The sequence below is a fragment of the Mus pahari genome, chromosome 1 (genome assembly GCF_900095145.1).
Source record: "Mus pahari chromosome 1, PAHARI_EIJ_v1.1, whole genome shotgun sequence".
Lineage (NCBI taxonomy): Eukaryota > Metazoa > Chordata > Mammalia > Rodentia > Muridae > Mus > Mus pahari.
In genome coordinates this window covers 72,546,068-72,558,192 of record NC_034590.1, presented here as the reverse complement: position 1 = coordinate 72,558,192, position 12,125 = coordinate 72,546,068, and the positions used below count along the sequence as shown (strand labels likewise).

General features: G+C 43.5%; 1 protein-coding gene across 1 annotated transcript in view; it reads right to left on the bottom strand.

The window, feature by feature from the left end:
* The window catches only part of Clpb (ClpB homolog, mitochondrial AAA ATPase chaperonin), a 121,950-nt gene that overhangs the window by 70,233 nt on the left and 39,592 nt on the right, over positions 1–12,125 (bottom strand). The window contains exon 4 of the mRNA XM_021198136.1: positions 10,103–10,206. Within this exon, the coding sequence (XP_021053795.1) occupies positions 10,103–10,206 (104 nt within the window). The remainder of the gene's footprint in view (positions 1–10,102; positions 10,207–12,125) is intronic.

Genomic DNA, 12,125 nt, shown 5'->3' with positions numbered 1-12,125 from the left:
AGGTAGATTATTAGTTGCTGGGGACTTTAGACTTTCTATGATGTAATGAAAATCTTCTAAAAATGGGTTGGGGTGATGATTGTATAACTTCTGAATATATTATAAATCAGTAAGTTATATATTTTACATGGTGAATTTTACCATATGTGAGTTAAATAAAATAAAGATGATATACTAAAAGTATAAGCCAAAAAAAGTGGTAAAGTGGTTATCAGGTTTAGTGGCACATGCCAATAATAATCTCAGCACTTTGAAGAAATAAGTGTCTTGGAGAGTTCAAGGCCAGCCCAGGACACATAACAAACAAGTTCAAGGCCAGTCTGAGTTCCTATCTCAAAAACAAAGCAAAAATGTCTGTAAGAAGTGCCTAGCTGGGCGTGGTGGCACACGCCTTTAATCCCAGCACTCGGGAGGCAGAGGCAGGCGGATTTCTGAGTTCGAGGCCAGCCTGGTCTACAAAGTGAGTTCCAGGACAGCCAGGGCTACACAGAGAAACCCTGTCTCAAAAAAATCAAACAAACAAACAAACCAAAAAACAAAACAAACAAACAAAAAACAAAAAAAAACGAACCAAAAAACCCAACCCCCCCAAAACAAACAAACAAACAAAAAAGAAGTGCATATTATCTGACATTATCTGAGTTCCTTTTTTGTTTTGTTTTGTTGTTGTTGTTGTTGTTTTCTGAGATTTGTTTCTCTGTGTAGCCCTGGCTGTCCTGGAACTCAGAAATCCGCCTGCCTCTGCCTCCCAAGTGCTGGGATTAAAGGTGTGTGCCGCCACTGCCTGGCATCTGAGTTCTGATGTCATCCTGTTTGGCTGGAACCATCCCTAACACTAATAATGGGAAATGGCAGAAGCTTATTTCATGTTCATTGGAGAGTCACAAGTACTGTGGTAATGGTTTATATATTTACTGAATTGCCCCCACACTCCCAATAGTTTCTCTGTGTAGCCCTGATTGTTCCCCAACTCACAGACAGTGACCCACCTCTGCCTCCCAGAGTGTTGGGATTAAAGGTATATGCCACTACATCTAGCATATTGGACTCTCACTACGTGTGGCATCAGGCCAGGCACTTGATCAACTATTTTCCTCACAAGAGTATACTAGGCTGCCGTTTAATATGTGAAGAAACAGAATCTCAGCTCAGGCAGATGGTTTAAAGTGGCACCATCAGTCAATGGCTGTCTGTTCAGCTCAGACACTTGTCTCCTTTTCTGTGTGATTACGACTTCCTTTTGGGCTCTTATTTACTTAGAGTGTACTCACACTTTATGACTCAAGCAGCCTAAGGTCATGATTTCCCTTCCTCTATGCATTCTAGTCATGCCTAGTTCACACTACATTAGTTGACATTTTCTCCTGCATGGACTTAGACTGTTTTATGCATACATTCTTGAATGTGGCAAGTGTTCAAAAACTACTTCGTTAGTGAGATGTCCCACTTGTCTTGCCAAGAAGAAACTAGGTTCTTATCAGCTTTATCCTCTGCAGAATGTATGAGCCCATGGTAGCTGAGGCTGGCTTCAGCTCCGGCCTCTACTTAAACGGTATCACAGGTACCATTCTCTCCGTTAATGGACTCGAAACTTTCTCCTTAACAACGGGGTCCTTCTTGTCCCCACCCCCACCCCAAGTATAACAAAAAGACTGGCATATACAGGCTCAGCAAAGGTGTGACAGATGAAAGGGAAGACTGGGCCAGCAGTCTTCTGACAGGAAGCACGTCTCATCTCTTCTAACCCAGTGAAAAGGAAGGGGAGAGCAGGGGCTGGCAGGGAACTTGAAGTCCGCTTCTTGATTCTGGTGGTATCCCCTTGGGTCCAGGGTTCCCTTACTAGAGAACCAGGTGAGGCTTTTCAGACCCAAGTCACACCCTCCCATCATCAAATGCAAAGCGGGGGCAAGCATCAGAGTCTGTAACGGCCTGTATCAAACTTCAGCACTGCTTCAGTTTATTTCTTGCCTTTCCTGACTCTTACAGTAGCATGGTGCTCAGTGTCTCTGGACCCGTTTGCTTTGCTCTGTAATTACCCACTGCTCACCCTCTCCCATCTTAACCAAAGTGTACCTCTGCAGCTCCAGGGATCTTCAGGGACAAGCTGGCAGCAGAAGCAAGAAGCCTGCTTCTCAGCAGCTATGTAACCTGGCTAGTCCAACTTGGTCCCTCAGTGATCCCTGTCTCTGCACCTGCTTGCCTCTCTTCTGCCTTTTCTTCAAGATGTTAAAAACTCGCAATAAAAAACAAATACAAAACGCTGTAATTAATAGCCAATTCCAAGCCAACCAAGCATCTCTACTAATAAACCTCAACACTTGCAAAAAGAACAATAAATTCTGCCCCTCTCTGGTTCTGAGGTGGTCTCTTTTATATACTCTCTGTTGTGTGTATGCATGTGGGTAAGCGTGTCTACATATATATTTATTTCCCTTTATTTCCCATCCAGGGAGGGGCAGAATAATGAACTGCGTGCGTCAGGGAAGATGAATCTGGGATACTAGGGAGCAGTGCAGTAAAAAGATTAAAGTGTTATTATTGTTGGTTTTTTTCCCCCATGGTCCATTGTGACAGCTCGACCGTCATCTGTAAAAAATGTCTCAGCGAGAGATAATCATCGGAAACTCAATAAAGCGTCAGGGGGAGCCTCAGCCCCCATCAATCACTGGGTGCCTGGAAAATTTCAACCCTCTGTCTCCCTTCCTGCTATCCATATAAATGTCTCTAATATATTTTGTGTGGTGTGTGGGACCCAATCCTGATTTGGAACTTTTGATGAAAAAATATTTATACACAAAATATGTAAATCAGTTAAAAATCACAAGACTAGCTCTTTGCCACCCCATCATACTTTTTTCTTATTTTTATAAATGCATCAAATTTATTCATTTTAATAAAACATGCCAACTACTCTCTCTCCCTCTTTCCTAGGAGAGAAAGATATATATATATATATAGGTTTGGAGGGCTAAAAGTAAGGAAACAATTAACCTAACTAATACACTTCATCTTGAAGTTGGCCAAAATGCCAGAATGGCAGACCTCTGTCCACCCTGCTGACTCTATGGCAGTGATGAGAAATGGCATACACAACTACTGCCCTGGAGGGGCAATGAGACTCTTGAGTGGACCTGGACAAGGATGATGAAGAGTCAGGGCATTAATAAAACAACTTGCCTAAGAGCTTTTAGCCTGCTGGTTTCCCAAGCCTCTGGAGAAGCCTAAGGTCTTGGCATACTCAGGGAGAGGCACATGCAGCCTGGTAGAGCTCTATACAAGGCAAGAAAACAGTTTTGTTGGCATTGGACATCACTACTTAAAAAAAAAAGATTCTGTGTGTGTGTGTGTGTGTGTGTGTGTGTGTGTCTGTGTATGTATGTCCTCTAGAGCTAGAGTTACAAGATCCACCTGATATGAGTGACCAAATTCCAGTTCTCTGAAGAAGCAGCAATGCTCCTTTATCTCTCAAGGTCTTGGACATCAGTGGTTTTTTTGTTTGTTTGTTTGTTTTTTGTTTTTGTTTTTTTGCCTTGATTTCCTTTAGCAAGCACGTGTTGAACACCAGATCAATAAATGTCACTTGCGGCTGCCTTAGCTGTTCACATGGTGTGGCCTCATCAGAGAACACTCTCCTCTTCTCTACCCTTCAAGTGGTCGTTTCCTACAGCACACTCTCTCCAAGGACTTTGGAGGTGTCTGTGTTTTGATAATGAAATCCTGGTGTCTTGATCTACCCCAGGCTGCTAATGCTGTGTTGCTATGGCTCAGTGCTTACTTAAAGATTTGCTGCATGGATGGTAGGTAAACCTTAACATGTTCATTCACCAGCCCGAAACAGGACTTCTTTCTTTTTTTTTTAAATTTATTTATTTGTGAGTACGCTGTAGCTGTCTTCAGACACAACAGAAGAAGGTATTAGATCCCACTACAGATGGTTGTGAGCCACCATGTGGTTGTTGGGAATTCAGGATCAGTCAGTGCTCTTAACTGATGAGCCATCTCTCCATTCATGAAACAGGACTTCCGCATATCCCTGCTGCACTTACATCTATCCATACTCACCTATCTGTCCTCTGGAAGCTGCCTCCTATCTTCCTAGACAGTGAGAAGGAAGACTTAATTTTTTCCTTGACTACTTCAGGCCAACATTTTTTAATTGAGCTCTGATGTGATCTGTACTTGTGAGTGGACCCTTGCCTAATGGTGTCTTGGCCTTTTTTTTTTTTTTTGAGACAGGGTTTCTCTGTGTAGCCCTGGCTGTCCTGGAACTCACTTTGTAGACCAGGCTGGCCTCAAACTCAGAAATCCGCCTGCCTCTGCCTCCCGAGTGCTGGGATTAAAGGCGTGCGCCACCATGCCCAGCTACAGTCTTGGTCTTAATCTCGATTATTATTAGCTGCCACTCTTAGCACATTATACTTGCATGATATGCTATCTTGTATTTTCTCAAGTGCTTTCATAAGTATATCAACTGACCCCTTCCCCTGGGGGTTGAGAGCAAAGGGATTCATAATGTAGCCCAGGCTAGCTTTCAATCTTCCTGCCTCAGCCTCCCGAGGGCTGGGATTATAGGTATGCAACACCATACCAGAGATCAAGTGGTTCTTTTTTTTTTTTTTTTTTTTTTTTTTTTTCTTTAGATCAAGTGGTTCTTATAACAAATCTGTTGTGTGAGAAATATTCTCTATAGATGAGAAAGCCAGCACAGAAACAGAATGAACTGCCTGAGGTCACATCAGTAAGTAGTGGGCAACCCATTTCTTACACTCACATTCATATTTGGCTGAGACCCTGTAGTTTCTGGTCTCAAAGACCCTGTGGTTTCCTACAGACAAAATGAGACTAATGATCATGATGAGGCACAAAGAGGTTTTCATTAATGGAATTCTTCCTACATTGCAGGCATAGGGGAGGGATAAATATATTACTTATAGCTCTCTTAATCACTTTTATTTTACAAATTGGGAGAGAGAACATCTGAGAAGTCTAGGGGACTGCTCCAGGTGTAAAAGCTACTGAATGGTCAACAAACCCACCAGGGGCTGTGGGAAGGGGGCTAGCACATGTATGGGATTAGACTCAAACTCTTTCCTGGGAGCCTCTGTATTCCTATTAGTCTGGATTCTCTGGGGTCATGCATTCTCTATTGTGCCAGGGGAGGCTTGAGCACATGGTGCTTAACTTATACACTGAGTGGTTAGCTTATCTGGAATAGAATTGGTGAGATTGCACCTGGCTTAGCCTAGGGGTGGGAAGAACTAGTATAGTATAGAGAGCAGTTCCATTACCGCCAACCGGGACTCCTAGCCACCTCCTGAACTCCAGGGCACTTGTCCACTGGTTTGTGATTCGCCAGCTTGCACAGTCTTGTCTCCCATCTGAAGGCAAGAGATGGGGAGGTCAGCTGGAGCAGGCCAGGACCCGATGCCCCTGTGGAAAGGGGTGCGTGGGTAAGGAGGGCTTGGCTCTAGCAGGTCTAGTCTGACAAACCTTTACCCCAGAAGAGCCCCATGCCAACCCAGTACTTCAGGTCTCATCTTTATTCAGCTGCCACTCGGAGCTGAGAAGAGAACCTGACTTATAGCCTGCTCTGGCCATGTTTCTACCGTGTTTTATTGTTTTAATTGTACATATGAGAGGCACTCGAAGTGCTTGCATGCATTTCTGACAGCACCAGACACTGTATGTTTATAATCGTTACTTATAAGCAGCCTGCGGCATCCACAGCTGGGTGACTTGTTTACTGTTACCACTAATTTAATGTCTCCTCCACCTGAGGATTGGAGCCCACTACCCACCATCCAGCCACAAGTGGAAGGTTCCTGGAATGAGCTGGTGGGCTGAGGCTACAAAGGGAACGTGGTCAAGACAGGGAAATAGCTGGCAGAGGTGGCTATAATCCCACCTGTCATATCTGTCTCATCTGTATCCCCTCCTTTGAATATATTTGCTTCCCGCCTCTTACCCCTGAAGCCTAGCTCAATTCTCTCTTCCTTTGAGCTTATTACTTGTTCTATGTGGAGATGAGCATTCAGAGCCATAGAAATCGTACAATTACAGAGACCTTTGGCCCATAAAATCCAGTGACCTGTGGCAAGAATCCTCAAGAAAGCCTCAATGGGCAGACATCAAGCCTGCTAATGCCCCTTGACACATTGTTCACTACCTTCTAATCATGCGCCCTGACTTACACTGAGTCCAAACCTATCTACATGGAGAAACTTCATGAAATGCCACTGACTTTTAGATACATATGGTTATTGCTAATCATTCTTAACAGTCCTATAACGATGGGTACTGTTATCCTTTTATTACAGAAAAGTCTGAAAGTCAAAGACTTTATGTCACTGGTCAAGAATAGTCAATCAATGACGGGGCTTAGATGAACCATGGCCACCTAGCAGTTATCTCTTTTGTTTTTCCAGGACATCGTTATGACTCTAAAGGCACCACTCTAAGGGCTGCAGAGAATGGCAACAACAGTTAAGCCAAGGAAATTTCCACACCAAGTACTCCTGGCCAGTTGCACAGCAAGCCAGTCCTCTGCCACAAACATCAACCTTGACAACGGGGCATGAGTTTGCAATATACCTGCCTAAGCAGCCTTCCTCCAGGAGCCTTGCTGGCATAGAAGGCAAAGAAAGGCTTTTCTATGCATGGCTGACCAATGACAGAGCCTCAGAAAGAAGAGAAAAGACCATTTTCCCTCTTCAGGCAGGGTATGTTCTGGGCAAGCAGTATAAACATGAAGTGTCTCCTTTTTGTTTTAGGAGGAGGGTTCTCAGCCAATGTAGCAATCTCCAACTCACCCGTAGGACACAATTCAAAGTCATGCACCCAGTGACAAGTCCAAGACATTGCCTGTTCTTAGAAAAAGACATTCAGTACCTCATTCTGTGCTGCTTGTATTCTTCATACAGCTAGCTACCTTTACCACTCTGTAGTGGGACTCCTTGCTGAGATCCATTTTTTACTTGGCTGGGAGAACTACTGAGGGGCCAGACCATGTGTATTCATTTAGATATTCCCAGCATCTGGCCGAGTGCCCGAGATGCTGTAAAAGCAAGCTGAATTATAAATAAATAGAACTAATAAGCAATTGTAACTGTAGAGAACTTTGCAATTCACACATCACATTATTTTAGGTCTTGAGCAACACAGTGATACTGACAGGCAGACAAAGGGTATACTACTGGGGTTAGGGAAATCTGGCCAAGGTCACAAATTACAATCTACCATCTTCCTTAGTATCAAGAATAGGTTGAGACCCACAGAAATAACTATCATAAAATGTAGTGAACTTTGGTACCAACTCTGCTGATAGCAAAGGACTGTCCAGCTGCCTTGGGCCCGTGGCTTTTTTGTGATATTGAGATTCACTGTTCTAAGTTCTTCCTGACATATCTTCCAGACAAAAACTATAAGAGTACACGTGCACGAGCACACACACATACACACGTGTGCGCGCTGAGTCAGTCAAGAAAAGCAAACCTCGGGGATCTTATACTTCTATATCACGACCAAGGAGACCCAGAGCTGGGCACAGTGCCTCGCTTACAGCAGGCAGGCAACGAGTACTAACAGAAAGAAGGAAAGACAAAGTGTCTTTAAGTGGAAAAAAATAAAATGCTAAGGATTCCTGGGGCACCCAACATTTTGATATCAGAACCTGACAATGTGGTCTAAAATATGTTGGGCCATCCTTATAGTTAACCTGGTAGCTAGAGAAGAGCCCGAGATGACAGATATGAACTGTCGTTACCCTAGTCCCAGTCAGAAACAGAGAATAAAGTACAAAAACAGAAATACCTTGGAAAATAAACTATGGTAGACAAAGGTATTCAATGAAGTGGGTGGGAATCTTATAAGCTATCAAAAGAATATATTAATGATTCCTAAAAACCATTTTAAATTGTACAACAATAGCAACAGTTCTAGAGATGGAATTCAGGGCCTCGTGCCTACTAGCACATGCCCTACCGCTGAGCAGTATCTCCAGCCCTAGAACGAATGTTTTCAAAAAGGTTCTTAAGCATTTTGATAGTTATTGAGTGCCTATCGGTTCCCTGAAAACAAGGCATTAATGTACAGGAGTAGGCAAGGGTCATTAGGATAAGGAAGGAAAATAAATTTTTAATTTTAACCACAAATGGTGAAAAAATTTCTTAATTTTGTGGACAAAATATTTAAATGGAAGATGGAAAAGAAGGAATTTACTGATGACAGCTGTGGATGTTGATAATACATCTATAACTTCCAGCCTTAGGATCATTTGGTCTTAACAGTGCTGATACGAAGTATGTCTGCCTATAACAGTGTGAGCACACAGAAATGTGATCAGTGTGTAGTTCTGAATAACTACCCTATCTACAGAAAGCCTACTATTAATTGCAGACTATACAAAGTAAAAAGAAATAGTTAATACATTATCTTTCTTTCATGGCAGGCTTTCCTAGTATTTTTATTTTCTGTCTACCTATCTATTTGTTTACCCGCAATGAAGGTTGGTTGGCATGACATTAAAAAGAACTCAGAGAGACTGGCCAAATAAATAAATGAATAAATGAATGAAGTCTCTTTATGCACCATCAAGTGGAATAGTCACACCTAAGACCAAATGGCCCATAAAGTTGAAATTGTACACAATTTGGCTATTCCTAGAAAGAAAAGACTGACCACTATTGGACCAATCTAATGAATTTGAGCATCAACCTTCAGAGCATTAGAACACAGCATGCCTGGCTGCCAGCAAGCTGGACTAGCTTCTGTGAAATCTGTAAGATTCTGAGAGCAGAAGAGAAGGCATTCAAAGAATCCCTACTCCCCCTGGGCCCCACCATCTACTTCTTTGCTTTCTGGTGAGAGCACCAACCAACAGACAGACCCAAGCAGAAAGCTGTGCTTGAGTGACAGGAGGAGAGTCCATCCTAGGCAGCAAAGAGGACAGGCCTGGTGCTCCTGAACTCCACTTCTGTACAGTATGAAGCGACACTCTTCTATCTCAGGGCGATCCACAGAGATGTCAGGCACGGCTTGTGCGTGGGACTGTCAGCTGGGAGGGAGAGAAGACATATGGGCAGGTGGTCCAAAGAACCAAAGGAGAGGCCAAGATTCAGAAGAGCGGCTGAGGGCAGGGTGACGTCACACTTGATGTGGACATAGTGCCCTGGTGTTCTTGGGCACTCCCTTCATGCCACTGATCTGAGAAACTCCCTGGGCCACCAGAGCCTCCTCAGTCTCTCTTCACTAATTTAGAGGGCTGAGCAAAGTGAGTTTCTCATCTGCTACATCTCCTCTGGTATACAAGAACTAACTTTTAAGGCAGTCAACAGGGCTATTGTCCTGCTATTACTAGTACCAACTCTAAAGCAGCCAAGCTGTCCTGTCACCAAATCTCAGAGAAACAGAATCTGCCTGGATGACAGTGGACAATGCGCAGGAGGACAGCACAGTTTACACAGGCAAAAGCCCATGTGTGAACATCTGTCTGCAGCCAGTGTGACCTGTGCTCTTCTCGGTTTCATTTTTGAAGAACTACTCACCAGAGACAACGCTGACTGATTTGACCAGATGCTTTCTAACAGACAGGAGCCACAACACCTCTTTTGTCTTAGCAAACACCACATGGCAACCCACGAGGCACTAATAACACGTCCATTTTTACAGTTCAGAACATCAAGACACAAAGAAGAACTGTTTCTCACCCTAGGTCACAGCAGAGCAAAGAGCCAGTCCCAGAGATAAGACCACTCTATGGCTAAGGGAATCATAACATTATGTTCTAGTACTGGGACAGGTAAGTCTGCAGGAAGTGAAAGGAGCGAGCCCACATTCATGCAGAATCCTCAACCATCTCATTGAATCTGTTCAACTGCTCGCTCCTCAGAAGCTCCTCAGGTCAGAAGACACCAGGCGGAACGCACTGCACCTCACTTAAGCCAGCAGCTTCGGCTCTTTCCCCAAACACTTTCGAGTGAAAAGAACTGTGAAAAGCATGTATTCTAAGTCCTTTGGGAGACCTAAGAGTGGCTGCTGACACTGAGCAATGCCTGTGGAAGCCACCAGTGGAGACACCCAGAGCAATGGGGTAGCCCAACCTTACCTTCCAAAGAATGGACTCCCTGTTCATTGGCAGTCTTGTAGACACTGCTGAAGTCATCCCCAAGGTTTGGGTCAGCTCCAGCAGCCAGCAGGGCCTGCACCACACTGGAAACAATTAGAAAAGCAGATCATAAGGTCTGGTTTTCACAGGTATAAGACAAACCATTCAACAGCTACTTATAAAATGCCCACTACACTCTAGTCACTGGTTATGAGCTGGGCGCCATGTGGCACAGAATTTACACACTGCTAGGAGGGAAGCAAAGAAAAATAATATGATAGATATGAAGTTGAGAGATTGGGGTTGGGGGGTAAGAACAGTTGGTGATAGGGATAAGGGGGGGGTGAAGGCTGAGAGGGTCAATTTGTTACATATTTATATAAAATTGTCTAAGAACAAATTTAATTACTAGAAACACACCCAGGAACTGAGCTTCTAAACAAGGCTAAAAGCATTATAGCAAAGCGTTAGGATGGAGAAGTGCACCGGAGGGCACAGGAGGAGCTGGAGTAAGACAGAAGCAGGACAACACAACAGGAGTCCAAGAGGTCAGCACTTCACCTGAGGTATGACCAAGAAAAATGACAGTAGGATGTAAGGAAAAGCAACTTGGTCACATATGCTTTCTTCTACACACCCACACAGCCACAAATGCATGAATTCAGACTATTAAAATATTAAAAACAGATATCTCCTCAGATCCACCTCCTTAACCCAAATTCTAAGAGTAACCATTATATAGAGTTTGGTATATTTTGTTCCAAACCTTTGCAATTAGAGAGATCACTTCAGAAGCTTTCTAAGAATGGACAGGAGGAGTATGACTGCTGGCAGAGACTCTATGGAGCACAGGCAATATGGGCATAGGGCACAATGTTCATGCATCCCTAGTTACATGCTCAGTGTCTGCTAGCTTCCCTTCTTTCTTCTATTATCTAATAGCCCTACTAATCCTCAACTCCAAAAAGATTTCAGAAAGAAGATGCCATAGAACACAGGATATTTGGCTGTTTGTTTTCAGTAAGCATGTATATAATGCACAGTAACTGGGGCATATTTAAACACACATTTCCTTTTTATGCAGACCAGAAACATCATTTGTCACAGTTGTAGAGTATTCTATATTTGTTTGCTTTGGTTTTGTTTTTCTGAGTCAGGGTCTTTCTTATCCTGGGTGTTCTGGAACTTGCCATGCAGTGCAGGCTGGCCTTAAACTCACAGAGATTCTCCTGCATCTGCCCCTGTACTGCTGGGATTAAAAGCATGCGCTACAGTCAGTGATTCTGTCTTCTAACCAATCTTTTGTTGTAAAACAGAATGTCTAATATTTTGATGACAGTCAGACAAACTACTAGGAGATAAAGTTATAGGAGAAAGCCTACCGAGCTCTTTCTTTTCCCCACTGTGACGAGGACGTGTCTTGGCTATTCTTAAACTTGTGACAATCCTCCTGCTTCAGCTTCCTGAGTTTTACAGCCTTTGGCAGCAAACATGGCTAGGATAAGCATTTCACAGGATTTTGGTATTATTAAGCTGCCTTTCAGAGCTGTACTCCCACTAGCCAAGTATAAGGTACGCCGCAGTAGCTCTGTGCTTCCCCGCCTCAGAAGTATTTTTTTCTTCTTTCTTTTTTGGAGAACATGGAGCCAAAAAGCTCTTTCACTTCTCTGATCCCTGGCCAAGTAGAATTTCTAAGAAACAAGGTTTAATAGTCAATTGTTCCCTGTTTCATGAATTCCTTATCAATATCCTTTGTCAGATTTTCTCTTAGTGAAAGGTAATTTTTCTTTTTTCCAAACTGACCTTCAAACACCTTGAAAGGCATAAGTGGCAGGTGTGTCAAGCCATCCTGGGATTATCAGAATTGTTAAAAAGTCAGCCTTCGGGCTGGTGAGATGGCTCAGTGGGTAAGATCACCCGACTGTTCTTCCAAAGGTCCAGAGTTCAAATCCCAGCAACCACATGGTGGCTCATAACCATCTGTAACAAGATCTGACGCCCTCTTCTGGAGTGTCTGAAGACA